We start from the raw sequence: 26,177 nt of genomic DNA on the forward strand, positions 1-26,177 counted from the left end.
TTTCTTATTCATAACAAACTAACTATGTGTATATACATATATATACATATATGACGTCATACATAGAAACCGTACGTTAAACTAGCTATATTTTCACAAGTTTTTCAAACTCAATTCCCAATGATCCATCCATCACAAGTTTTAGCTACACAATATCATCTTTTTGTTTCACTCTTATGCCTCTAACTATACATGCAACAATTATTCATTATGATATTCTTTAACAATAATATTGTAGTTACAAAAATTATTTATTAACATGGCCTCATCATACTTTATAAGCACACCTTGATAAATATATATATATTAGTTAAAACAAAAGAATTAATCAACATTAGACTAATTATAGAGACAGGGCAGGGCATATATGATGATGATAAGTAAATAGTTGGTATGTAGTTGAATTGTCATACCTATCTATACATAACTGCAAGGGAAACTGGTTCTCAACATCGGAAACCTGCTTACAAGAGAAACTACTTTGTTCTTGACCGTTGGCCTACCATTCTTCTCCCTTTTTCTTTTTTATTTATTTCAATTACCTTATAACTACTAATATATGTATTCTTGTAATTAGGTCATGTGTACACACAAAACTTCACTTCCTTCCTCATATATATACAATAATATCGACATCTTACTTTATAACGTCAACATATTAGCTAACTACCCTACTTCAACAGGACAACACGCTCAATAAACTAATATAACCTAATACAGCCTGCAACATAAACAGGCCTTGGATGAGATGATGGAGCAGTGTTATTTCAACAATACAATTCATCTACAATACTAGATGTGCTAAACCAATTAAGCTGATCAAAAAATATATTCATGATTTGCTGCAAGATCGAGCATCGTATTTGAGATTAGTATGTCTAAGTTCATACAATCTTCCAAGTGGAAGATCATGCCGACTGTCCACCAGCTTTACCTACTACACTTCTGCCCATCAGTAAACAAAATTCTTCATCTTCTGCAGTAAATGATAGCAAATATCATTTATTCAACTCACACACACACTATTCCCCAAATATGATCAAAATGTTTAATAACATTTCTGCACTCCACATGAACAATTTATTTCTGCATGTGCCAAAAAAAAAGCATAATGCAAACTTCTGACTCATTCCACTAGACTCTACCTCTACATCTCAACTGATTTTGACTCGTTATCACCACCAATTGGCATACATGATTTCTGAGTCAAGAAGTTATCAGAACTTCCCAACTGCAACACCACATGAAAACTAACAGCCAAACCATTCTAACGAGAAATCTAAGTTTTCTAAGGAACAATATAAGAGCACAACTATCTGACCTAACAGCCTATACTACAGCCACCAAATGCTGCTTATAACTTTACTATACAGTATTCCTGTTTCACGGAAAGCTTGTATTGGCAATAATATCATCAATACTTGTATATGCATCATTTCCTTCATTACGGTGTAAATATCACAATAGCTACTTTTTTTAAGAGGATATTAATAAACAGATAAACCGATTAATTAAAATGTAACAAAAGATATATCCTTTGAGTACAACTTACTTTTTGGGCTTATGGGTTAGTAGGTAGAAGACAAGGATGTAACAATGTCCTTATTTGCATTTTGGATACAATACATTGCAGTTTAACTACTACCTCTGATGGAGTATAACACCTTCCCTTTGCTGCTTACCTATTCATAAATTTCTGCATTTGGATGGAGAACAAAATATACTCTGCAGTTTCCTAACAACTATTTTCTTGCAGTCATACCAAAGGCAAAGTACAATAATATAGCGGACGTTTAATAACCAACACTACAAATAAATCATCTACAGTAGCTTTGCTAATAAGAAACCTTTTATCTGAAGATTAGAAAGTAGAATGACAAAGGCAATGAAAATAAATGCACTAACGCATTTGGCTGTTATTGTTGCCGTGTGCAGAATGTCTTTGACATTTATCGTATAGGATAATGAGTGGAAAAATGCACACAAAGCCATAACTTTCGGCTAAAGTGTTGAATATCACTACTATCTTACAAGTCCATGATGATTGTTACATTTTGTGGGGGCATTTGAAAAATGACTGATATTTAGTAGTTTTTTCATCCTAACAACTTTAGCACACACAAAAATTAGAATGAAACATGATTCTTCAACACTACTCAATAAGAAAGGCCACTAACAGAAAGAAAGGTCTGCTCTCCAATCAAAATGCTCCATACCAGAGTTTGATGGCGGCACATTTCACGCCACATAATTTTCCACAAAGGAACTAGAAAATCCAGTGCTCTCCTGATCTCAGCTTTTATTGCAGTCAAACATTAAATGATAATGCTCAACAGAATATGATATGATGCAACTAAACCACTTATGAGATACTTTAAAAGAGAAACGTGGAAAATAAAGGAAATGCACGGTTGAAATATGAAAGCATAATCTCAATTATATATATTCTCCTGTTTCATATACAGTTCAATTTGAGAAGCCTTTTCCTTAAATCAATATTAATGGAAATTTGTTACCTCACCAATTAAAAGAAACTTCTAACCTAGAACTTCACGTTTTAACCTCATCAGGTTCAGATCATTCAAGCACTAATCAGATATAACAGAAGAAAATCCCACATTAAGCTGAACGCTTAATGTTCATTTTCAGTAGGTAGATGACAGTATTATCCTAACTATCAAATATTACCAAAATTTTAACATAAACAATTTTGGACAGGGAAGACCAAGGCATATACTCTGTCCATCGAGTTTTTTGAGAACCCAACACCAGGCGGTCCAGGCCTCCACGACTGCAGTGTAACCTAGACTTAAAATTTAAATTAGTTGAGTTATATAATCCCAGTAGTCATCGAACTTTCAAACATTGTGTTCCCCCCAACCTCCCCGCCCCCGATTTTTATCCGTCATTGTTACCTTAAGTCTCCTTAGGAATCTTTTGCTATAAGTCTTGCCCTTTAGTGCTGCTTAAGAGCCTGGCTTTGCTTTCAGTTCAATTTTTCTTTGTCTGCTGAGACAGATTTGCTTGCTCCTGTAGCAGGTGTTCAGTCCAAAGCTTGGCAATAACTTAATGTGGTGCTTTGAATTCATTTTTGTTAAAACTCTTATTTGCCTGTATGCCTGAAGAGTCCAAATTAAACTTGAACATTTCTTAGCTATGACACCAATATTGGCACTTTTTTGGTTAATATTTCTCAATCTTTATTTTTGAAGTAGGAAATTATGTTATGTATATTTTTTTTGTCTGGTTATTTATTGTGTTTGTTAGCATAGTCCCCTTCTTGTGTTACTTTAAAATTTCACCCTCAAGAGACGGTAGCTAGGATGAGGGCTTGATCTTGAATTATAATATAAATCAAGATATTATTGAGATCAAATGAGAAATAAGGTTGAATTAGTGGCAGTTCATATAGGTGAAAGTTCCTCTATATATCCCTCAAAAAATCTTGTCCAGGACTCCATCCACTGGAAATAGAAAATGAGAAGCTCTGCTAGGAATTTGCAAAGGGTTTCACTGTTTAAGTAATCAGAACTCAGGTGACACTTCTATATCTGTTTCAAGCTGAACTCTGCAAGTTGTTGATCTTAACTGCAGTCTTATCTAATTTGAATAATGTGGTTCACCTAGATTCTAGCCATTGACACACCTATATTATCCATAATTTCTTTAATAAGTCTTCTGCATTCTGATACTGATTCCTAACTACCACAATATGTAAGTCAACTTCATCATGTCTAGTAAACCTCATCAAAGCTATCTTCAGCTTTCATAGTTCATTTTTTAAGTCTGCCCAATTTCTGAACTATTATCACTTTCTGTTTCTGAAGTTGTATTAATGGCTTTTGCTTTATAAAATTAAGCTTTCTGTTATGCGGAGTTTTCTGCCAAAACCACATATTCCGATCAACAAATCTGAAATATGATAAAACGAAGACGAGAATGAAAGTGAACCCCAAAGATAATCATTAGCAAAGTGCAAACTAGCCATGTATCGTATTAACAAATTGAGAATTTGCATAGGAAGCAACTCAAAAAGTATATGTAACAAACAAAATGGAGCAGATTTTGCACTAATTCTCCTGTTCCCAAGAGTCAAAACATATCCATAAAGTTAGATTAGGCATAACCACTCTTTATATTACATAGAGAATATGTAGAAATTAGGATACTACTTAGAAAGTATATCTGCACAAAATTTTCAGACAAAATAATACAACATAATTCTCACTAGTCAAAGCATTATGACTAAAATCATTGCTTACATAGCTGGTAGTTAGACTTTCCAAGAGGCAGATCCCCAAGCTAGGTAAGAATGGTCATTTGAGAAAACCAATCAACGTATTTAATCTTTGGTGTGTGTACTTACACGGCTGATAGTTCAACCTCCTGAGAGCAAGGTCGATATGCCACGAAAGTGAAGTCATTTGAGAAGGAACCAGGATTAAAGCATGTAATTCCAGTGTACTTGAATGCCTTTTGTTCACTTCTATCCCCCAAGACTATCTGCATAGTAATTGACAACAAAAACACAAAGCTTTTAAGCCAATTTACATCAGTTTGAATTTAAGAAAAGTTATAATTAAGAAAAGGAAATACTGTATGTGGAGTTGGATAGATGTGAAGACAGTGATCAAAGTTCCAGATGATGGGCTGTACGCTCAAAGGCAAAGGGCACAGATGGCTTTGATGTGTTATAGTGGCAACAAGCTGCAGAAAAGAAAATGATCAGCAAGTATATATCAAGGACAATAATATCAGCCAGTTCACACTGGAATAAGGGTGTAGAAGAACAGACTCACATGCTCAAAAGGATCACTTGTTTCTTCAGTTGAGGGAGGCATCAGACATGATCTGCGCATTCTGTAAAGCATATCTTCACGGAAAAACACAATTTCTTGGGTATAAAATTTGATCCTGGTGTAAGCACGAAAGAGTTTATCTCAGTTTAGAAAAAATAAAACATAGTGATGAAGTATGGCATTACAGCAACTGCAGCCATCAATAATCAATGTTGAAATTCATAAAGAAAGCAGCTGAACTAGTCAAGTGCCTCAGCCTCCTTGTGACCATAAGATAAAATAGCCACCACAATTCAGAGTAAGAAATGAATTGTAGTGAAATGATATCGGACGCCCTCCTAAATACTGACTTGTACATCTATAATTTTTCTGAGAAGTATTCAGAAAAAAACCTGCAAGGATTACTTGAGAACACTGCATTTGGGATGTGACTTTGAAGCTCCTCAGTTATGTATTTTGGCAGTGAGCATCTGGGCAGCACATTTGAAGGCCCTGAAAACCAAAAGTAGTTTCCTGTTGACGCATGATAAATGGACAAACATATCAAGAAAACCCGAAAATAATTACTAAAATCACCTATATCATCAGGACCAGGAATAAAAAGAAATCTGCTATGTTCTTTAAGACGTTGATGAGCTGCAATCATTTTTCCTAGCTTCCCAAACTGTAATCTGCATACAACACTTGTCCACTGTTACTCTCACTCACTCCATCAACGATATAACAACAAGAACATAAAAGAGAGTTTCTCACCTGAGGGTTGAGTAAGAATTAAAAGAAAGGTTGCATGGATGAGAACAGAAGTTTCCCATGAAAACAAACAGAGAAGGAACCACGCTCTCATTCTCATAACCACTGAGGATGGTCTCAAGTTTTTCCATAGTCTTCTCTAAGGATAGGAGACTGAAGCAATTAGTAACCATATTCATAAGACAAGAAGAGAGAATGCGAAAAATAATTAGATAATGAGTGACAGCTTCGGGAGTGATTACCTCCTCATCATCCAACCAGACATCAGAGAGTATAATAAACATGTCATTCACTGCGCCTCTTTCCAGCTCTGCAAGTCTAATCTGTAGAAAGCGTTAGGGTATATATGATCACATGTTACTTTGCGAACTAGAGAAACATTTATTTCCAATCAGTAAAGACTATCAAAGGATACGGTCTCTTCTTTTGTAAGTGAACCACCACCAAAGAAATCAATTCCTGCAAACATTGTGACAGACTTTTCTCGGTCCTCCAGTGGAGGAAATCCACACGTTTTCACCTGCAGATCAATTTGCCACCAACTCTTACTGGTCTAAACAAGATTCAGATATCAGCTGAAAAAATACCGGCAAAGCATTAAAATGATCAAGCAGCCTGGTCAAAGCATTTCTATTTCCAGGCACAAAGTACATGCACCGACAATTCAAGACTGGACTTAGAGACTACAGTATGCAATGACCAAGCATTTCTTTTTCTCAGTATGCACTGAAATTCATATACATGAATCGACGGGAATGTAACACAGAAAAAATTGATTGGCCCTACTATAGCAGCAAAATCAAATTAAATATACATAGCATAAGATGCACAAGTATTACCTAATGGAATAGCTTAGTCTTTTAATTACGTTGGACACACAGTCCGTGATTCTAAGTAAAGATGTCAAGAAAATAGCCCAGGGCAGATATGGAGAAAATAAAACTCCAAGCAGACTAGTCACAAACAACTTTTCCATTGCGTAAGGCCTTTCGTTTTACAACAGGTCAATAAGACTTCAGTATACAAATCTAAAGAACCAGTGATGCAACACCAGAAAAGTTCCCAATTCCTGATATAAATTAGTCGATAACATGGGGGCTGGGGGGAACAAAAATCAACATATTAAACTATAGAAGAACATACATTTCTTAGAGTAGACACAGAACAGTAATGCACGGACTACAAATTGAGCAAGTGTCAGGAACCTCACAATGACCAGATATGCAACTCTTTCTTTGTGTAGTATAGCACAGTGTAGTGTTGTACTACAAACCTTCTAGATTAAGGGGAGAAAACATCATTGCAGAATAGATTAAAAAAAAAAAAGACAAAGTAATTTCATCACCCAGTGATGCAGACTGTCATTTGAGCCCTCCAAAGGCATTTCATCATCAAAATGTTCCAAAGCAAAGCAAAAGACAAACCTGAAAGATACCATCCAAGAGCATCTCGCCTTCTGCTAAGACTATTGTATTTTCTGCAAAGAACCCTGTTGTTATTCTGTAGTTTATGTTAAAGAAACTTCAGATGTAGACATTCACATGTGAGTCATTCAACATCTAACACCAATTTTTCCCCAATTTCATCATATGCCTATATGCTGATGATGAGGATTCTCTAGGCATAATGCATGAAGAAACAAAGGAAATGACCCTTTCTCTAGACATTAACTACGCTAACTTTTGCTAGGAATTTAGACCCCTGACAAATATAAAGGAAGCATAGCTTCATACAACAGGGTGTATGGTTTTCAAGAATTACTTACCGACATAGATAAGCAACCAAACGTAACAGAAACTAGAATAAGGTTATCCCTGAATCATCTCGTAGACCACTCAAATTCACCAGAAGCGAATACAGAGAATTCGAGCTGTATTGGTATAATAAAGGATATTGCATTAGATAAATCAACTTCGACAGCTGCAGTTAAGTCTTCCAAGTAGAAATGACCATCCTCCAGCTGAGATATAAGACCCATCACCCACCGCTTTCCTGTCTGACCAACCAGAGATTGAATTGGGGATATCTGGAAAACGAAAGAAGATATTCATTCTCAAAAAATAAGTCTTGCTAAGTCTGTGTTTTGTGTTTCATAGAAGATGAATACAGGAATGCAGGATGATGAGAGGCTAGGGGTACCTGGCAGCTGCCGTAATCAGATATATCACTATCAAAAACAGGCTTGGAAAAATGGGGATCACGAGAGAGCCTTTGAGACAACATGAGAAACCTGTCCCTGTATAAAGTGGCCTTGGCAGAAGCATCACCATGAATTGGAAGCTTCCCTGTGTATCTGCACAAGTTTAATTAATCCTTAACTATCTTCTACAAGAGTAAAATGTTAAACACACTTTATACATACGTCATGAACCATTGATAAGCTTTGGTTTCTCTAAACAGGTGAGCACGTATACCATTAAATTACCTAAACCATTTGCTTCTTATAATAAATGGAAAAGGCAAGTAAAATACGGAGAAAATCTAATTCTTCAACAAAGTACCAGCTTTTAGGATTGAACTTTAAAACCCCTCCTTATCAAGGGGAAAATCCTTTTAGAAACTCAGAGTTAAGACGAACACAAAGAGTTAATAACATACTTGTGAAACAATTTCTTGATTGGATCATATCTAAATTTCGGAAAATCAAAGGCATCAATTATCCTCAAAGCAGAAGCAGACGAGCCAGAACCACTACTCGTTGGACTCTCCTCAACTGCAGCCTCAGCTTCCAGCAAAAGACTGACCACTTTGTGCACCGGCTCCTTATCCAGTATCGAGGATTTCACTAAAACAAAAGAAGATAACAACGTCACCAGCGAAAATTACTCACAAACCCCGATTCCAAAAACAAAAATAAAGCAATAAAATGTTCATAAGCATACGTGAAAGGTGGTGGAGCTCATCAAGGAGGAGTTCAATTGCTTCATCTTCTGCTTCAGGGAAGCGGCTTAGAAAACCGAGGATTTCGGATAGGGCTTCGATTTTGAGCGTATAACCCCTCATTTTGAATTTCCTCTGAACTTTATTTCTCATTGCACTGCTCATCTTTTCCACTGTAGTTACCTCCCTGATCTGAATCTGACAATTTGGAGAAGAGAGTGTGAGTGTGTGTAGTGTGTGAAGATGTAGGCTTTGGCGGCAACGAGCTATCTTCTTACTCAGATCTGAATTCTGTGGTACGAAAATGGCGGGAAATGATTCTTTCTTGGGCTTGACCTGTTTGGTCCTTTTGGGCTTCGGTAAATATATGTCATATGTGGGCCTAATTGGACGCATATGGAGTGGATATGATGGTACAAGTTACTATTCTATCAAATTAATAATTAAATATATACATGTGCATGTAAAACTAATAATTTAAATGAGAATATTGTGAAATATTTAAAAAAAATATACATATTATTTAACATTATTTTTATTCAAACAAATGGAAATAGAAAATTGGAATTAAAAGGATAACAAGAACTAAAGTTTTATTTATTCGGTTTATAGAATGGTTGAGTTATATTATATATATATATATATAAGTATTTATCTCAGTTAATATACATTCCATGATGTTTCGTGAACAAGTTCGAGTTCCACTGAATGTGTGTCTCACATTATATGAGTTTATTGTAATTTGTTTCACTATTCTTAATATTGATGTATTTATTAAATGAATGTATTACTCAATTTATTGATATATAAATATAATCATATAATTACGCTTCCAAAAACAATCTAAATTAAGTGTTTAACAATCCTCTTTAATTTAAATCTCATAGATATGTAAAGACACTCAAGAAAGCCTCAAACCCCCTCCTCTAAGTTCTACATTTAAGAAGGCAGCAATAATATTTTCAACAAAGTTGATCTCTATGATCCAAAGATGAGTGGAAGGATCAATTGAGGTTTATGTCATAGCAAGTAGGGTCATGATCTTCACCGCTCCATCCCCTCTTTATCCAATGATTTTGGATGGACTGATTACGCTCAAGATCTCGTGCAAGACACCAAATGGACAGTAGACGCCTTCTATCTGAAAATACCAGCAAATAATACATATCCCACTTGCAAAATTTTCTTAGATGCATAGTAATCACCAGATGAGGGCTCAAGCCCCAGAAAAACAGAATCATCTCTCAGAAGAAGAATGATAAGCCACTATGATGTTATTACCACAGCCACATATGCAAGAAACAGGGAGGAAACAATTTCTTACAGTTGAACAAACTGTCATGAAACCTTGAGGCTTCCCTTTATTCTTGGACCTCAAGCAAAGGATTTTACAAATCGGAACGTGTGCTTCTTCGCTCCTTGAATGAGTAATAAAATCAATAGCCAGGAGAAGCTTGATCTTGATATGTTCAGAACATTTTACCAGTGCCCTCTTTACGGGGTACAGATTCGTGGATATCCATTCTACGCCAGTTCCCAACCAATGAAGACATCTGCTCTGTTTTGTCGAACAAGCCCAAGAGTCCACCAGTGTGGATGAAGAGAACCTTTCGTCCTTCCCACTTTGCAGGATTCTCAGCCATGTCCTTCATCATCCCAAAAGCTGCTTTCCCACTGCATAACTCAACAAGAGAAACAATGCGTTAAAAGAATTTTAAACTTCATAGAAAAAAAACGTCTTCGTTCTTTTACTAATCTCAGTCCAAAAGTTAAGGAAAGACCTGCAGCATGAAGCAGTTGTTTGCCAAGAACAAGCATATACCTGTAGACTGGGTCAAGAACAACACCAGTGGATTGAGCGATTTGCTTGACAAATGCAAGTTCCTCTGCTGTATTTATAGCATAACCAAGACCTTTGGCCTGTGCATTTATATTTTTAGTAGATTTAGTGAGAAAAATAGATAAAAATCTGGAACAAACCAGGACAAATTGTTTTGTCACAGGCAAGAAACAGCAGAGTGTCATAATACACATAAAGGAACCAGCTCTGTCTTTTTAGTCTCAGTTAAGTGATAATTTATCAGGCCAAGACTCTTTCCACTCAACTATTTTACCGGCTTTAGTTAGCTCTGGGAACACAGAACATTAAGGGCCCGTTTGGTTGTGTTTTCATTTTCAGTTTCCAACATTTGGAAATGGGTAGAAATGCTTTATTGGTTTTTGTGCGAAAACTGATAATATGTTTGGATTAGTTGTTTCCAAATATAGGTATATAGGTGTGAGAATGTTGAATATAAGTATATGTATTTTTGATGTGACAGATGACCAAATTGATTGAATATGTGAAATTATAAAATAATCAAAGTGAGTCTTGCCATTTGAAATAATTTTAATTGATTTGAAATAAGAAAAGACATGTTGACAAGATAAGACAACTATGACAAACCCATGTGACCTATAATTTCAAAAATTTGAGCTTACATTTTGCAAAACCGGCAAACATGGAGCTTACATTTTGAATGTCGACAATATCACGTGAATCAATACCAGCTTGAATTCCGTCAAGTAGGCCTTGAGTGAATTCATAGAAGTACTTAGGATCATCGCATACACAGTAGGCATGGACCTGCATTCACAACTTTTAAAAAGTGGAGAATTTCCAAGATGATGGGAACGCAGATTAGAAGGTGAAAGAAGAACATGTACTTTAGCTCTCAAATCACTCAGCCAAGATCCAACCGCTAATCCAGCAACTGTGGCTCCACTGAAAATTATTAGGTAGCGTATATAAAGATCCATGAATATCATCAGATCATTGGATGATGACTAGAAGCATCAGAACATGGTCAAACCTCCCACATGCTGAAACAATGTCGTCGAATGCTAAATCACCATTTCCCTTCTCGAGCTGTTCTTTGATCTCCCTAATTGCTTCAATGTAGCCCCTGAGAAACCAAAGACTTCTATATTAACTGATGTGAACGTTATCACGTGATATTACAGAGTACTAGACAGTCCAGTAAGCATTTAATATTTATGTCCTCAGGGTGGATTGCCCTTAGCAGTTTCTTAGTAAGTTCTATTAAGGCAGTGCTAAGTTTCCAAAACAGGAGAATAGTTGAGAAAAGGGAAAGGAAAACGGCCAAGTCCTAGGGGAGAAAAAGCACAAAATTCAAGAACTTGCAGATAACTCACTTGAGAAATGAATTTTTAGCATTTATTCTCCTCCAGCAAGGCAACAACTACGGGAAATTGAGGACCCTTTTGGTTGTTATGGCATGTTTAACGACCTATGAAATCCCATCAACCAAGGATCGTACAGAAATTTGCATTGCCATAAAAATAAGTAAAAAGATAACCGGTAATGTGCATCACGGTAATGATATAACATGGAAAGGATAGCTCAGAAAGAGGTTTTCATTTGCAGGTGGGGTGATTGACCCACAATCTAAAGAGCCGTAACAGTAGTCTCTAGACTCATTCTTCAAGATAAGATCAAAAGTTCCTTGAACAATACTAAAATGCTTAAAGTAAATTTCAGTGAAAAATCTAAGGCTGACAACAAATTAATCAAAAAAGAACTGCAGATGTTGAACATGCACACATAAGCCAAGGAAACGAGGTAGATTGAAATTATATTATTTTAGGTCATTTGTGGTGACTGCTGACCAAACTCAAAGAGATGACAGTACTGCCGACTATCCTAAGTACTGTTCATTCACAAGAAAGCAGCTTCAGTTGACTCCACTTGTCATTTTAACCTTGAATAGTCGTTAACAACAGTCCCTATGAAGAGTTACAAAATAAAATATAAAGAACACGTCAACAACATAAAGCATATAGAACATAATGCAAGATAAAATTTTACCAAGTTCCCAAGGAATTGGATCCCCCTACAGGAATGACATAAGGTTTTCTGCCTTCACTCAATAATTTTTCCTTCAGTGTGTTAGTGAGAGCCTGATAGCATAAATGTAAGAAAGAAAATAAATCAGGGAGCTAAGTAGGCACAATTGGTAGTTCAAATAAAAATAGTAAAACCAGCAAAGAATGGAGATAGATCAATTCAATTATAAAAAATTCCTATTTCAAGAAAGACAATAGTAATATTGATTCTCCGACGCTGTTGCATGAGCAAACTATCACCAAGGCTCAAAACAAGAGTGATACGGTGAAAAGGAGCAGTATTCATAGCTCTAATATCTTCAGCAACAATAAAATAGCTAAACATCAGTTCAGTGTTTAAGGACCTTCACCATTCACAAAAATAATAATAATAACAATTAATAAATAGAAAAAGCTATGAGCATCACATGCTATATCCATAATTAAGAAACTGAGTTGTATCAGTCCCCAAATTCCCACACTTGTATATGCAGAAAGTATAAAGAGCTCGACCACTCATACATTGAAGGAAGTGAAGCGATCATACAATTATCAGACGATAAACAGTGAGGCATATAGTAGACATACTACACTCCCAACATTAGCATACTCTTCTTTTGAAACAAGGTCAATATGAGCTCCAACCAGACGCTCCACTAAGAGATTTCCGGTCAATCCAGGATCTTTGTCTACTAGAGCCTGCAAAAATCAGAATGTGATTAAACTCACTTAAGTACAAAATCCATTGGAGCAAGTGCGCGGTACGTCTCAGCAAAGTAACAAGCAAAAGTTTTGGCTGCATAACCAAGTACCTTTGAAGTGCGTAGTATAAGATGACAGTCAAGATTCAAATATTTGGCAGCCACAGCAGTGGCTCGGCAATGATTGCTCTGTATTCCTCCAATTGTTATAATACAATCAGCACCCTGTGCCACTGCCTCTGCCAACAAGAATTCAAGTTTCCTGACTTTGTTACCACTCAATTGCATTCCTGAAAGATCATCGCGCTACGCAGACTTCACACATTAGACTATAGATATTAAAAGAACCAGTCTGAACACTCAAAAAACTAAACAAAAACAGCACCCAGAATCACCAAACATCACAGTTCACTATTCCATTGGTATATCTTGGAAAGACATCTGATTTGCCAATTTAGTTTGAAAATATTGCGCAAGATCATGTTGTAATTGAACATGAGCAACTTATTGAAGCCATGCTGCAAATCTAGTAGATCTTGAACTCTTGAATATAGCAACACACAATCATTGGGTACGAGTCTATAGTCCAACTTAAGGCAATGCCTCTTGGAGTACAAAAATGCTAGAAAAAACATCTGCAAGATTGAAAGCAGCCATCCTATTCTTATGATTGCAAAATTAAGCTTGCGAGTGTAATATCAATCAGTCCATTGAGATCCAAGGATCTCAATTCAATTCTCCAACCCAGATCAATCACAGTTCTTCCCCCTCCAAGAAACTAAATTAGTGCAAAGTCGAAAAAGATGTGGACGAGCATGCTTCTTGCTGTGGATTATCATATTCTATGCTCATCCCTCCCCAATTCTTTTCAGGGAGTACTTTGCCTGGGTACATCACAAGTGTATGAAAAATGATAGCAGCACTTGCAAATTATCAGGAAAACCATATGTCAGCTCTTGAAAATGCATGTGGTAGGAAAAAAACCCAGTCAGTCATCACGATCAAAACTTTCTCACTGATAGCTGTTCTAATAAGTCAATCCATTAAACAATTGCATCGATTACCCAAACACCCAGTTCACAGCGTAACTAGTAATTGGATAAACATCAGGAAACAGTGTTACCTTGAGATAAACCTCGGTGTTCTTAGGCAAATTAGGAAGGTTCCACTTGTGAATTGGAGTTGGCAACTGCGACAAAAATACACCCAGAACACTCAAATCATAAACTCAGCGAATACAAATCCCAGTACTCAAAATTAAAAAAGTAATGAAACTCCAAGCATACATGGCCGAGCGAAAAGATGTGAGAAGGCAGGGGACAGAGGTTCGTAGCCCAAGAAGGCGGAACGTAAGGCTTCTTGGTGAGAAAGTCAAACGTGGGCTTAGAATCCATGGGAATGCTGGGTTTGGTGGAATAAGTTGTTGCAGGAGGAGAGTAGGAGGAGTATGCGATTTGTAGATGTTGGGTTGTTTTGTCTGAGAGGAGGTTCTTGTTACTACCGATGATGATGATGGGCTGAGCAGACAGCGGTGTTGAGCTGAGAAATCTGCAGCATGACATTTTTCAGTTTTCTCTTTCTACTTTGTGTCCTGTAATTTAAGAAAATAATAAATATTATTGATGCTTTGATTTCATTTTTCAAGTTCTTTTTTTCTTTCTTTTTAATAATAAATAATTTTATTTTTATGTTTAACTCAAAATAAATAAAAAATATAGTCGATTTTGTGTTTCCTATGAATATTGAAAACATATTTGGACAATTCTCGAAACAAGACAAAATACATGTTTCAATATTTGCTTACTGTTTTTTACACCTTATCTGTGTATCGTTTTTTTATTTTTTAACTTTTTATGTATAATATATACACATATGTAATATAAACGAAACATGATTTGAACAGTAACCTTTATCTCCCACATTCCAATAACAAACATACACAATTTATTTTAAAATATTTTAAATTATCTCTAAAAATAAATCCAAACATAGACTCTATTTCTAACACACACTTATATTTTTATTTTTTTCTTTCTATCTTTAAAACACAACACAAAACATTAAAAAAACAAAATCAAGCAATCAAGTTTCACTATGTTTGTTTTCATTTTCAAGTTATCTTCGGGACGAGTCAAAACATACTCAATGTTTGTCATCATTCAAAAACAACTTATATATGTATTTTAAACTGTTTTATAAATATATATAAAAAAGACATGATTTGACAATGAATAGTAATTTTTGTCTCCTAAAACACAACATTAAACATACAATACATATTTTAAATTATCTCCAAAAATAAATCCAAACATACATATCTCTAACACACACTTATTTATTTATTTTTTTCATTTTCTATCTTTATAAAATACAACAAAACACTCAGAAAACGAATTCTAACATTATGAAAAATATTTGGTGTGCTTTTTGGGCTGTTTTTAGTTTAAAATAAAAGCAAACCAAATCTCAAGAATTTCTTTTATTTCTTTCTGAATTTTCCAGATTTTTTCTTTTTTGTTATGGTTTAACGTCTGCTGTCTTTTCCGATAAGAAATGCACATATGCTCCGGAAGGTTTGTGATGTACAATCCTTGTAATTTATACTATAATAATCGGCATAATTCACCTTTTCACAAGATTTCGTATCGTTACACATAAATTTTATATGGTGTAAAAATTATATTTAATAACTTTAATATTTATTTTTATTTAATAAATAAATTATTTTATTAATTAAAATTTATCGAATTTATTAATATTAATAAAAAACTTGAATGAACATCTATATTTATCCCCAATTGACTTATCATCGGTCTATTGTAAATATATTTTTTATATTCAAACTATTATAGCGTATTTTGATCATAAAAGATTTATTTGACATGCTATAAATGATTAATAAATCAATCAAGAATAATTACGAATTTTTGTTTATTTTTCTATTAGTAGATAAATTTTGATTAATTGAAAATTCTATTTATTAGATAAAAATAATTCTTGATAATAATAAATACAATCTCTCAAGCCATTAAAAAAAATCTACATTTAATTAAAGAAAACTGTTTTGGATGAATTATTGAATCTAGAAAAGGAAAAAATCTCAACATCCATATGCAATAACAAAAGAGGACTGATCTTACGTTGTCCGTATAAATTATATGTTCCTCCCTTCTCAATGTCAGAATAACCATTTACAATAAATTAATAAGGAATACTGGGCATGCCTTGACCCGCGGCTGCCATGCCATGCCCCCCTCTCCCTCACAACCTTCCACCAATTATTGAATAGTTAAATGTATTTGCCTAGCAAATCTAGGGTAACATGAATTGTTTTAAGACCGGCATCATCCTTATCAAATCAAAATTCACTTGATTGATACATGTACATTTACCAATTCGACATTTGATCAATTTCAAGATATTTCATCGAATCATGTGATGGAGAGATTCTACTTGTTGGCAAAGGATGATCAATCAAATCCGTCAACAAATTTATCTAATTGTTCCTCAAGTTTTTTGAACACTAATGCTCTCAAATATAAAATTCACAATTGAAAAAAAAAAAGAGTTGATTAAGAACAAAACACTATATATTAAATCGACCTTGCTTGGTCATATCGAAGTATTTAAGCAATGACTTAGAAGTAAATACAATAAATTTTGACCAAACAGAGAACCTATTTATTAGATGAAAGTGTTGGATAAATATAATTTTTCAAGTCACATGGAATTCACGGGCAGTTACGTGTAATAATTCAAACAGCCATCAATAGCAGATGTAAATGAACATCAAATGCTCTTACGCTCTCCGTCAGGATTAACTTTACACCAGATAACACATAATAATTCATAAAACTGCAGGGGTTTTAAACCATACAGAAGTATTACATGCAAAAGAAGACATTTTCCTCTTTCATTCAGAGGGTATAATTGGCTGCACTGATTATTGGGGTCATTAAAATACAAATTAATCAATCTGTATATGAATTCATCCATGAGTACCGTAACATTGTGCCATGTGTCACTTCTCGACGAGCGACTCTAATGAATGCCACGAGGCTGTGCTAGTATAAAATGATGGAAATATTTTTCTGAGTCAAACGATTGTTTTCTTGAAGTGAAAATTGATCAGAATGCAGAATCCGGTGACCTGCCTTTCTTTAGTAACACATCTTTAGCTTCATTGATCTTCGAAGCAAGGTAATGACTACCACCAGCATCGGGGTGGTTTGCCACCATTACTCTTCTATGTGCCTCCCTGATCTTCTCTATAACGGCATGCTCCCTGACAATTAGACAGGTCAAATATTAGAGATACAAATATCCGAAAAGCATTAATTCAGTTGATACAATATCCAGGAATCTGTTGTTTGAAAAGTTGCAAGTTGAAATATTTACCTCACTCCAAGAATCAAAGCTGCCTCCCGCCTCGTCATGACCTGTTCAAATCCCCCAGGATAAAATCTACGAGCACGCGGAACTACAGGACGAGCTTTAAATGCTTCCCATGCTCTCATCAAATATCTGGCACCTAAAGCAGCACTTCCAACAGCAGCACCCACTATTATAGGTGATGCCTGCCAAAAAGAGAAATTAAGATGACAAGGATCAGATATATCCTAAGTTGCCCAACAGAGACAGCATTTCTTCTCAATAGACATCAAGAACATGCTTGCATAACAAAAACCATATAGCAATAAGAGCAGTAAATCAATAAGACATGGAAAAATAGGGCATTCTTCTTTCATTCCTTTGCTTTTAGATGAACTCGAGCCAAGCTGATTTCAGTCGAGAAATTTAACCAGCTTACTCAACATGTTCAAGGTATTCACTAAAATAGTAATCAAGAAAACAATTCACCACGGCACACCAAGCCAAAATAACCCAATGCTAAAACAATGGAGCTTAAAATATATACAGGATGAAAGTAGATCATATATCTCCACCTTTACATCAAACTGACAACTATGGAAGTACTCAACCATGTGCAAGACTTATTTATGAACAAAAGTTAGATGAAAATCCATGTTCAGAACTCAACAACAAGACGGAATGTGTTAAGAATCAAAGAGGTTAGCAACGCTGAACATGATAATGCTCAATGTACCGTTTGATTCAGACACAAGACACAAACATCGTACAATTTCTAAAATGGCGGGCAATGCAAAACCCAATACGTGGATTAGCAATCAACGAATTCCTTGTTTTGCCATGGACTACACAACTAAACCACCATTTTCCAGAATCAAACAATATGCTTATCTTCAGCCTATAGACTCAAACACCCAAATGCTGTATAAGTACTAAAACAGTGGAACCCTAATCACCCGATCAAAGCTTCTCCTTAAGCACCCATTTTCCCACTACCACACATGGTCGGTATCAAAATATCAGAAAAACCAAGAGCTCAAGCAAAACAAGAAAAGAAAAAAAAGAAAATCTATCCCAGGAACAATCTGACCCATGTATAAAGAAGAACATTAAGATCAAAAAACTAATAAACAGATTGCAGAAACAGCGTTAATGGAGTACCATCACTGATTCTGCAAGAGACCTGAAGAAAAAACTGGATTCCAATAAAAAAACCTGCAGTGAGATTAAAAAACAATATAAGAATCCAAAACATCACAAAGAAAAACAAAAAATCAGCTGCTGTTTTTTTCTTTTTTCTTTGTCTTTCCCTTTGAGCAAAGAAGAAAAATTGCTCACTGACAAACCTTGTCAACAGATTTTTCAGATAATTGCAAGCAGAAACAGAGTCCTGAACCGTAGTTCTTCGATTCGTTTACGGTTTCTGAAATCAACTTTCAGAGCAAATCTTTATTCAGGGGGATTTTATATGGGGTTGTGCAAAGCCATTGCTTGGCGGACAAGATATACCCGGAGGCGGCGATCCTGCGTGCTCGCGGTTTTCTGGAAGATTCGCTTTTGAAATAATTGAGTGGGTAAATTATATTATTTGTTTGTTGGTATATATATAGTCCATGTATTCATTTCTAATCCCTAATGTGTATATGCCATCATTTTAGTTTTTATTATTTATAAAATTTGGTCTTACCATCAAATTAGGAATCACATTTATAAAAAATTATAAAAAATTAGAATTAGAATTATGGCAAGTGAACATTGAGGACTAAAACTAAATAAGTAGCTATAAACGGACAAAATTTGTAAATTACCCTTATAAGAATATATATATATATTGTGTTAATTTTCAGTAATTTTATTTATAAATTTTCATAAAAATAAATCATTATTCAACAATTAAGTATATTATAACTATAATCCAAGATATATTGGGACCTAAATAAAAAATTAATTTTCATTTTAATTTTTAAAAGTTTATAATATAAAATTTACCTCTCTTGAATTTAAATCTATTCTTGAAATGTATTTTAATCCAACCAAATAAAAATTAGTTTTTTCTTCTTTCATTGTAAGAGATATTTTTGGTCCCTATATATGGCGCTTATTCGCCTTTGGTTCTTAAGGTTCAAGTGCCACAGTTTTGGTCTCTAATACCTGTAAATTCTTAGATTTTGTCCTACCATTGTGTGTGAAGATTAGGAACCAAAAGCAAATAAGTACTTATGTATAGAGACCAAAAATATAATTTCTCAGAACAAGAATGATAGAACACTTTGATGGTATTGCCAAAGCAACATGTGCAAGAAACTGCTGGGAGGAAACATTTCATACAGTTGAACAAACTGTCATGAAGCCTGAGGCTTCCCTTTATTCTTGGACCTCATGCAAAGGATTTCATAGAATCGGGACGTGAGCTTCTTCGTTTCTTGAATGAGTAATAAAATCAATAGCCAGGAGAAGTTTGATCTCGATATGTTCAGAACATTTTACCAGTGCCCTCTTTGCGGGGTACAGACTCTGGATATCCATTCTCCGCCAGCCGCCAGCTCCCCACCAATGAAGACATCTCTTCTGTTTTGTCGAACAAGCCCAAGAGTCCACCAGTGTGTATGAAGAGAACCTCTCGTCCTTCCCACTTTTCGGGATTCTCAGCCATGTGCTTCATCATCCCGTAAGCTGCTTTTCCGGCGTTAAAGAATTTTAAAATTCAGAGGGACAGCATCTTCATCTTTTTACTAATCTCTGTCCGAAAATCAATAAGGAAAGCAAGCCTGCAGCATCAAGGAGCCATTTTTGCAAAAACCATAGAAGTGTATACCTGTGGACTGGGTCAAGAACGACTCCAGTAGATTGAGTGATTTGCTTGACAAATACAAGGTCCTCTGCTGTATTCATAGCATAACCAAGACCGTTGGCCTGTGCAGAGTTAGCAAAGATCAGAACTCGGCTTATGTGTGGTGACTGCTGACCAAGCGCGAAGAGATGACGGTACAGAAACTGCAGGCCTAATTACTGCTCCTTTCACAACCAAACAGCTTCAGTTGACCACACTTGTCATTTTAAGTCGCTAATAAAAGCCAATTTTATAAACCGTTAATAAAATAAAAAATATAAATAACACGTTAACAACAAATAGCCTATAGAACATAATGCAAGATTTTATCAGGTTCACAAGGAATTGGATCCACCCACCGGAATTACATACTGCTTTCTGCCTTCACTCAATAATTTTTCTTTCAGTATGCTAGTGAGAGCCTGATAGCATAAATGTAAGAAAGAAATAAACTGGGGACCTAAATAGGTACAATTGGAAGTTCGAATAAAAATAGTAAAACCAGCAAAGAATGGATAGGGACAAATATATTATCAAGAATTCCTATTTCAATTTAGACATAAGCAATATTGATTCTCTGACGCTGTTGCTTGAGCAAACTATCCTCGAGGCTCAAAGCAAGAGTGATATGGTGAAACGGATGAGTATCATGCATAGCTCTAACATCTTCGGCAACAACAAAATAGCTAGAAATTAGTTCAGTACTTAAGGACCCTCACAATTCTCAAAAAAGAAGGTTATTCGCATCACATCCTACGCCTTTTACAAGGTACTAAGAACCTGAATTGTATCAGTCCCAAAATTCCCGTGCTTGTGTATGCAAAAAGTATAAAGAGCTCAACCACTCGAAAGTAGAAGGACCGGGAACTGGAGCGATCATACAATTATCAGACAATAAACAGCGAGGGATATTGTAGACATACTACACTCCCAAGACATCTTTTTCAAGGATTGCCCTACACATTCAGCTTGTAAACTGGCAACCACGGGAGGTATTCTGCTAATAGATATGTCAAATACCATTGCCAGACACTGCTAGTTGCAAATGGGTAATGTCACGTAAGAAGCTATTCGCCCACTTACTTTCAGTTCTATCAACTGTTGGGCAACCACTTCCTTAACACCTACTTTCATCCCCATGACAACAGCATGTTTCTGTACTTTTGATTAAACCAAGTGGTCTTAAATTGCACAAGCCATGCTAAGGAAGATTGGCATCAGCCCTCAACCTCTTCTTCACTACTGATCGCATACCACCTTGCTCGACCATAAAGGTTTCTTAACAACAATAAGCAAGTAGAGTGAAGTTGGTATCCGATGTTATCAATGATAGTCTAAACCCTTTGACTGGTTGGTTGTAACACACTGTTGCTGTGTGCTCACAAGATAAAATGATGATCCTGTCTCTTCAAGATATAGAAGCAGGAGGCATGAGCCAGATGAAGTTGGCAACTTATTCTGCCTCTACCAATAGTCCCTGCATGAGCATGAACCACCACGAAAATGATGGAATCTGTTGGTGTCTCTCAAGATGATTTCTCTACTCACCAACTTAGATACAAACTTAAATGCAGTATGGCAATCACCACAGACTCTAATGTTTTTCTTTATCGTGATGGGGGTTCCAGGTGGAGTATTAAGGAGTGCAAATGCAAGTGCGAGTTTCTCGCTGTGATATTGCAACCTCTCTTCTCTTTCTTGCTGGTCCAGAAACCAAAGTACGTGGCTAGTATCCGGGACATATCCAATTTTCTTAATTTCATCTCTGAGCTTCTCCCACATTTTACGAATTTCCTCACTTTGTGGGTGGGTATCATCATTTGCCACAAACACGTGAATAGCATTCTCAATCTCCACCCAACTACAAGCAGGTTCTTTCTTAACCCCACTTTCATTCATCATTCTTCTCACTCTTGCAGCATCTCTCAATCTACCGGCAGAAGCATAGATGTTACAGAGTAGCATGTGGGGACCAGAATCATGGGGGTCAAGTTCGAAAACACGCTCCGCAGCATAAGCACCCAATTCCATATTCTTATGCATCCTACAAGCTGCAAGCAACGCTGTCCAAATAGCTGCTGTAGGTTGGATGGTCATTTCTCTTATGAACCTCTGCGCACGATCAAGTTGGCCAACTCGACCAAGTAGATCAACAATTGTCACATAATGTGTAATATCTGGTTCTAACTCATATTTCCTCATCAGCTCAAAGTAATATAATCCTTTGTCCAAAAGCCCAGCATGGCTGCTAGCATTGAGCACACACAGGAAGGTGATCTCATTTGGCTGAAACCCGACTCTACGCATTTCTTCAAAGAGATCAACAGCTTCCTGGCCAAGTCCATGCTGTGCATAAGCAGTAAGCATCGAGTTCCATGAAACAATGTCTTTCTTCACCAATCGATAGAAAACCTTCTTTGCATCCTCAATGCTTCCTGCCTTACCATACATATCAAGAAGAGTGTTACCGACAAAAGCAATGAGCTTCAGTCCCGACTTCACCATATCTGCATGCACCCATTTCCCTTGTTCCAAAGCTCCACTATTTGCACAGGCTGCAAAAATACTAGAATATGTGAAATGGGTCGGTTCAAAACCTCCGCGTTTCATATCTGAGAACAGCTTCACTGCATTGTGTCCCTCTCCATCTCTCCCATATGCCGCAACCAAAGCATTCCAAGAAACCTCATTCTTACTCTTCAACTCATCAAATATCATCTTCGCCATCGCCATCTTCTTACATCTCGTGTACATATCCACCAATGCACTCCCAACATACACATTCTCCTCATACCCACACTTCAGACAAGCCCCATGAATCCCACTCCCCAGTGCATCACTCTGCAAACCTCCAGCAGACTTCAAAGCACTTCCAAAAGTAAACTCATTCGGCTGAAAGCCCGTCCTAAGCATTTCTACATACAACCCTAACGCCTCCCTGAACTCATTGCTCTGCGAATACCCACTGATCAACATAGTATAAGAAACCATGTCCCGTTCAGTCATCCCATCAAACACCTTACGCGCCATCTTCATATCGCCGCATTTCGCGTACATATTCAGAACAGTGTTCTGCAGAACAACATAGTGCTGAAATCTCGAGTTCACAAAATGGCTATGAACCATTTGCCCCTCTTTGAGCCTGCCCTGATCAGTACACTTCTTGAAGAGCTCCATATAAAATCTCGCGTCAGGTTCCATTGCACCTCGATCAATAAGATCAAGAACAAGGAGATTACCATTTGAGGCTTTTCTGAGAAGGTCTTTATCATGGATTACACCGGAAAATTGCTCCAAGTCTCCCTTTTCTTCCAAGTCTGAGTCTTGCATTGAGCTTAGTGTGGAGAAGAAAACACGACGGGACAGTGAGACCACTGATTTCCGATTTATGGAAATCAACATTGCTGAGTGGAGGGAACTTGGATTGCCCACAATTCATGTATGTACAGTGTGGAAATTTTCAAGAATCTTCATATAAATGTTGAGATTCAAGAAAAAAAAGTTCAGGAAAACATATCAAAAGAATATAATCAATGGAAGGAAGAATAGGAATATCTTGGAATATATGAGAGAGCGGCCAAGCCCAATTTCTTTACTCTAATCAAATTAAGCCCACATCACAAGCATCAGAATACATCCTAAGTTGCCCAACAGAGACAGCATTATCAACAAGACATGGAGAAGTGGGGGTTCTTATTTCATTCCTTTCTTCTCTAGAAGAGCGCGAGCGAAGCTTATTTCAATCGAGAAATTTAACCAGCTCACTCAACTTGTTCAAGTTTTTCACTAAATAATAATCAAGAAAACAATTCACCATGACTCACCAAGGGAACATAATCCAGTGCTAAATCAATGGAGTTTAAAATATATATACAGGATGAAACTAGATCGTATAGCTTCACCTTTACATCAAACCAACAACTATGAAAGTACTCAACCATGTATGAAACTCTATTCATGAACAAAAATTAGATGAAAATCCTCTCTCAGAACGCCACTACACGAAGGAATGTCCTACGAACCAAAAACTAAAATCATTCTCCACTTAAAATGGCAAAATTAAGAAGATAGCAACGTTGAACATGACAATGCTTAATGTACTGTTACAGACACAAACATAGTACAATTTCGGAGAAGGAGAGCAAGAAACAGGAGATTCAAACCCCAATACGTGGATTAGCAATAAAAAAATTGCTTCGTTTTGCCATGGTCTACACAACCAAACCGAACTGAACCGAAAAAACCGATTTATTTACAAAAAAAAAATCCGAACTCCATCTCCAATTCATATAACAATACATCATTTGTCATTCCCCAACTACACACAACAATAGTGATACAAAAATCCAACCAAAGCCCAAGCACAACCAAACAAAGTCAACAAAAATTTAATCAGGCATTTCATCAGACACCTAGAAAGCAGAACTTCCTCATCAAACTTATTCTACAAACTGTAAAACAAATTTACAAAGAAGAAAAATCACCTGTTAATGGTGGAGTCGGAGCGAAGGTGTGCCGCGTGCCGCGTGCCGATGGATTCATGGACGTGAAGATGAAGTTCTGGACGTGTGCAATTTTTTCTCACTGCCGCGCGCGAGAGAGAGTGCTCAAATTTCAATAGTCAGACTCAATTGACTCAATTTACATATTTTCTTTTCTATTTCTAATTTTAATTTAGTAAGTTACTTAATTGATTCATTTATTTATTTAATAAATATATAGATAACTAATATATTTAGTTAATATAATATATTTATTTAATTAATAAATACAGAAATAACTCATTTATATCATTTAAATATATAAAAAAATCAATTTTTGGACCAACTACTGAAAATCAATTTTCTTTTATAAAATCGAATGGAAATTTCGATTCGGCCAATAAACCAAATTCTAGAGAGCCCTAATCAGCATTAAATTTCCACATAAACCAAAATCTAAGACAACTATCTGACCAACGTGTAAAAAAATAACATTAAGCTCAATATATTAATAAATAAGTTATAGAAACAGCGTTATGAATGTACCAAATCATTAATAATTCTGCAAGAGACCCATAAGAAAATATCGGAACATTGAGTGGGCTGCAAGGAAATGGAGAGAAAAACATATGATTAACTTGGCTTATCGTGCACTTCTGGCTGCTCTTGTATTTACCACATTTGGAGGGAACGAAATTTGAGACGTTTTGAGCATACGGAGCGACCACCAAATATAATTGCCACCATTATTGTGGAAGATATTAGACAGAGGATTATCAGTGTTAATTTTATCTTGTTCTGTTAGTTCATGTGCGTTATATACACTATGGCGTATCCCTTGGCCTGTCGAGGGAGAAACCACCAGTTGAGCACTGTCGTACTGTACGATCTTATTTTATTAATGAAACTTATATTTACCCAAAAAAAGAAAATATCGGATTCCAATAAAAAACCAGCAGTGAGATGAAAAACACAGTATAAGAATCTAGAAAATCAAAAGCTTATTTTATATTATCTCAAAAAATAAATTAAAACATACACACTATCTCAAATACATACTTATTTATATTTGTTTTTCTCTGTCTATCTCCACGTAACACATCAAAACAAGTTAAAAATAAAATAAAAAATAATTTGACGTAATTAAGTGCTACCAACATTTTGCTATAATTAAAAGTACAGACCAATATACTTTAGGCATATGTTATGATATTATATTACATTTAAAATAAGACAAACTAAATAAAAAGAACGGGAATGGCCCGACAACATGCGAATACACTAATTAAATTAATGAGATAATGTCACAATAAAATCACATAATTTTTATATTCTTAATTAGGAATTAAAATTAATTAGTGAGGTGACATTATTATTATTATTATTATTATAATAAGGTGTTCACATTGTAAAATGAGAGTGTTCACACTCTAAGATATTGAATAGAATGTCTGCTATTCTATAAATGCACATTTATAAT

The 26,177-nt window shown here is 35.7% G+C and overlaps 4 protein-coding genes across 7 annotated transcripts; all 4 read right to left on the reverse strand.

The window, feature by feature from the left end:
* LOC105157333 (DNA polymerase epsilon subunit B) lies at window positions 4,064–8,860 on the reverse strand. Its single transcript, XM_011073728.2, has 13 exons — window positions 8,432–8,860; window positions 8,148–8,334; window positions 7,689–7,842; window positions 7,444–7,575; window positions 6,974–7,051; window positions 5,965–6,069; window positions 5,792–5,872; window positions 5,553–5,683; window positions 5,376–5,470; window positions 5,192–5,291; window positions 4,800–4,914; window positions 4,597–4,707; window positions 4,064–4,503 (listed from the first exon to the last, which is right to left on the reverse strand). Exons 1-13 carry the CDS (start codon window positions 8,823–8,825, stop codon window positions 4,363–4,365), a joined length of 1,824 nt encoding a protein of 607 aa, XP_011072030.1. The 5' UTR covers window positions 8,826–8,860; the 3' UTR covers window positions 4,064–4,362.
* Window positions 9,603–14,617, reverse strand: LOC105157334 (bifunctional D-cysteine desulfhydrase/1-aminocyclopropane-1-carboxylate deaminase, mitochondrial). 2 transcript variants are annotated; one of them, XM_011073731.2, is made up of 10 exons: window positions 14,302–14,617; window positions 14,139–14,204; window positions 13,127–13,321; window positions 12,903–13,013; window positions 12,298–12,389; window positions 11,282–11,374; window positions 11,136–11,193; window positions 10,942–11,055; window positions 10,252–10,349; window positions 9,603–10,103 (listed from the first exon to the last, which is right to left on the reverse strand). In XM_011073731.2, the coding sequence occupies exons 1-10, from the start codon at window positions 14,575–14,577 to the stop codon at window positions 9,899–9,901; spliced, it is 1,308 nt and encodes a 435-aa protein (XP_011072033.1). In that variant the 5' UTR covers window positions 14,578–14,617; the 3' UTR covers window positions 9,603–9,898. The 2 variants fall into 2 exon arrangements, with proteins under 2 accessions (XP_011072033.1, XP_020548584.1); XM_020692925.1 differs by having other exon boundaries at window positions 9,996–10,103; window positions 10,911–11,055.
* Window positions 16,827–18,945, reverse strand: LOC105157335 (mitochondrial import inner membrane translocase subunit TIM14-3). The gene is made up of 4 exons (XM_011073732.2): window positions 18,733–18,945; window positions 18,548–18,601; window positions 17,414–17,592; window positions 16,827–17,300 (listed from the first exon to the last, which is right to left on the reverse strand). The coding sequence occupies exons 2-4, from the start codon at window positions 18,548–18,550 to the stop codon at window positions 17,144–17,146; spliced, it is 339 nt and encodes a 112-aa protein (XP_011072034.1). The 5' UTR covers window positions 18,551–18,601; window positions 18,733–18,945; the 3' UTR covers window positions 16,827–17,143.
* On the reverse strand, window positions 19,486–24,858 carry LOC105157336 (pentatricopeptide repeat-containing protein At3g24000, mitochondrial). 3 transcript variants are annotated; one of them, XR_002286871.1, is made up of 3 exons: window positions 24,701–24,858; window positions 20,576–23,684; window positions 19,486–20,450 (listed from the first exon to the last, which is right to left on the reverse strand). XR_002286871.1 is itself a non-coding variant. In XM_011073733.2 (2 exons), the coding sequence occupies exon 2, from the start codon at window positions 23,616–23,618 to the stop codon at window positions 21,681–21,683; it is 1,938 nt and encodes a 645-aa protein (XP_011072035.1). In that variant the 5' UTR covers window positions 23,619–23,684; window positions 24,701–24,858; the 3' UTR covers window positions 19,486–21,680. The 3 variants fall into 3 exon arrangements, 1 of the variants encoding a protein (XP_011072035.1); XR_002286870.1 differs by having other exon boundaries at window positions 19,486–20,059; window positions 20,202–23,684; XM_011073733.2 differs by having other exon boundaries at window positions 19,486–23,684.

This window comes from Sesamum indicum, linkage group LG3 (genome assembly GCF_000512975.1).
Source record: "Sesamum indicum cultivar Zhongzhi No. 13 linkage group LG3, S_indicum_v1.0, whole genome shotgun sequence".
NCBI lineage: Eukaryota > Viridiplantae > Streptophyta > Magnoliopsida > Lamiales > Pedaliaceae > Sesamum > Sesamum indicum.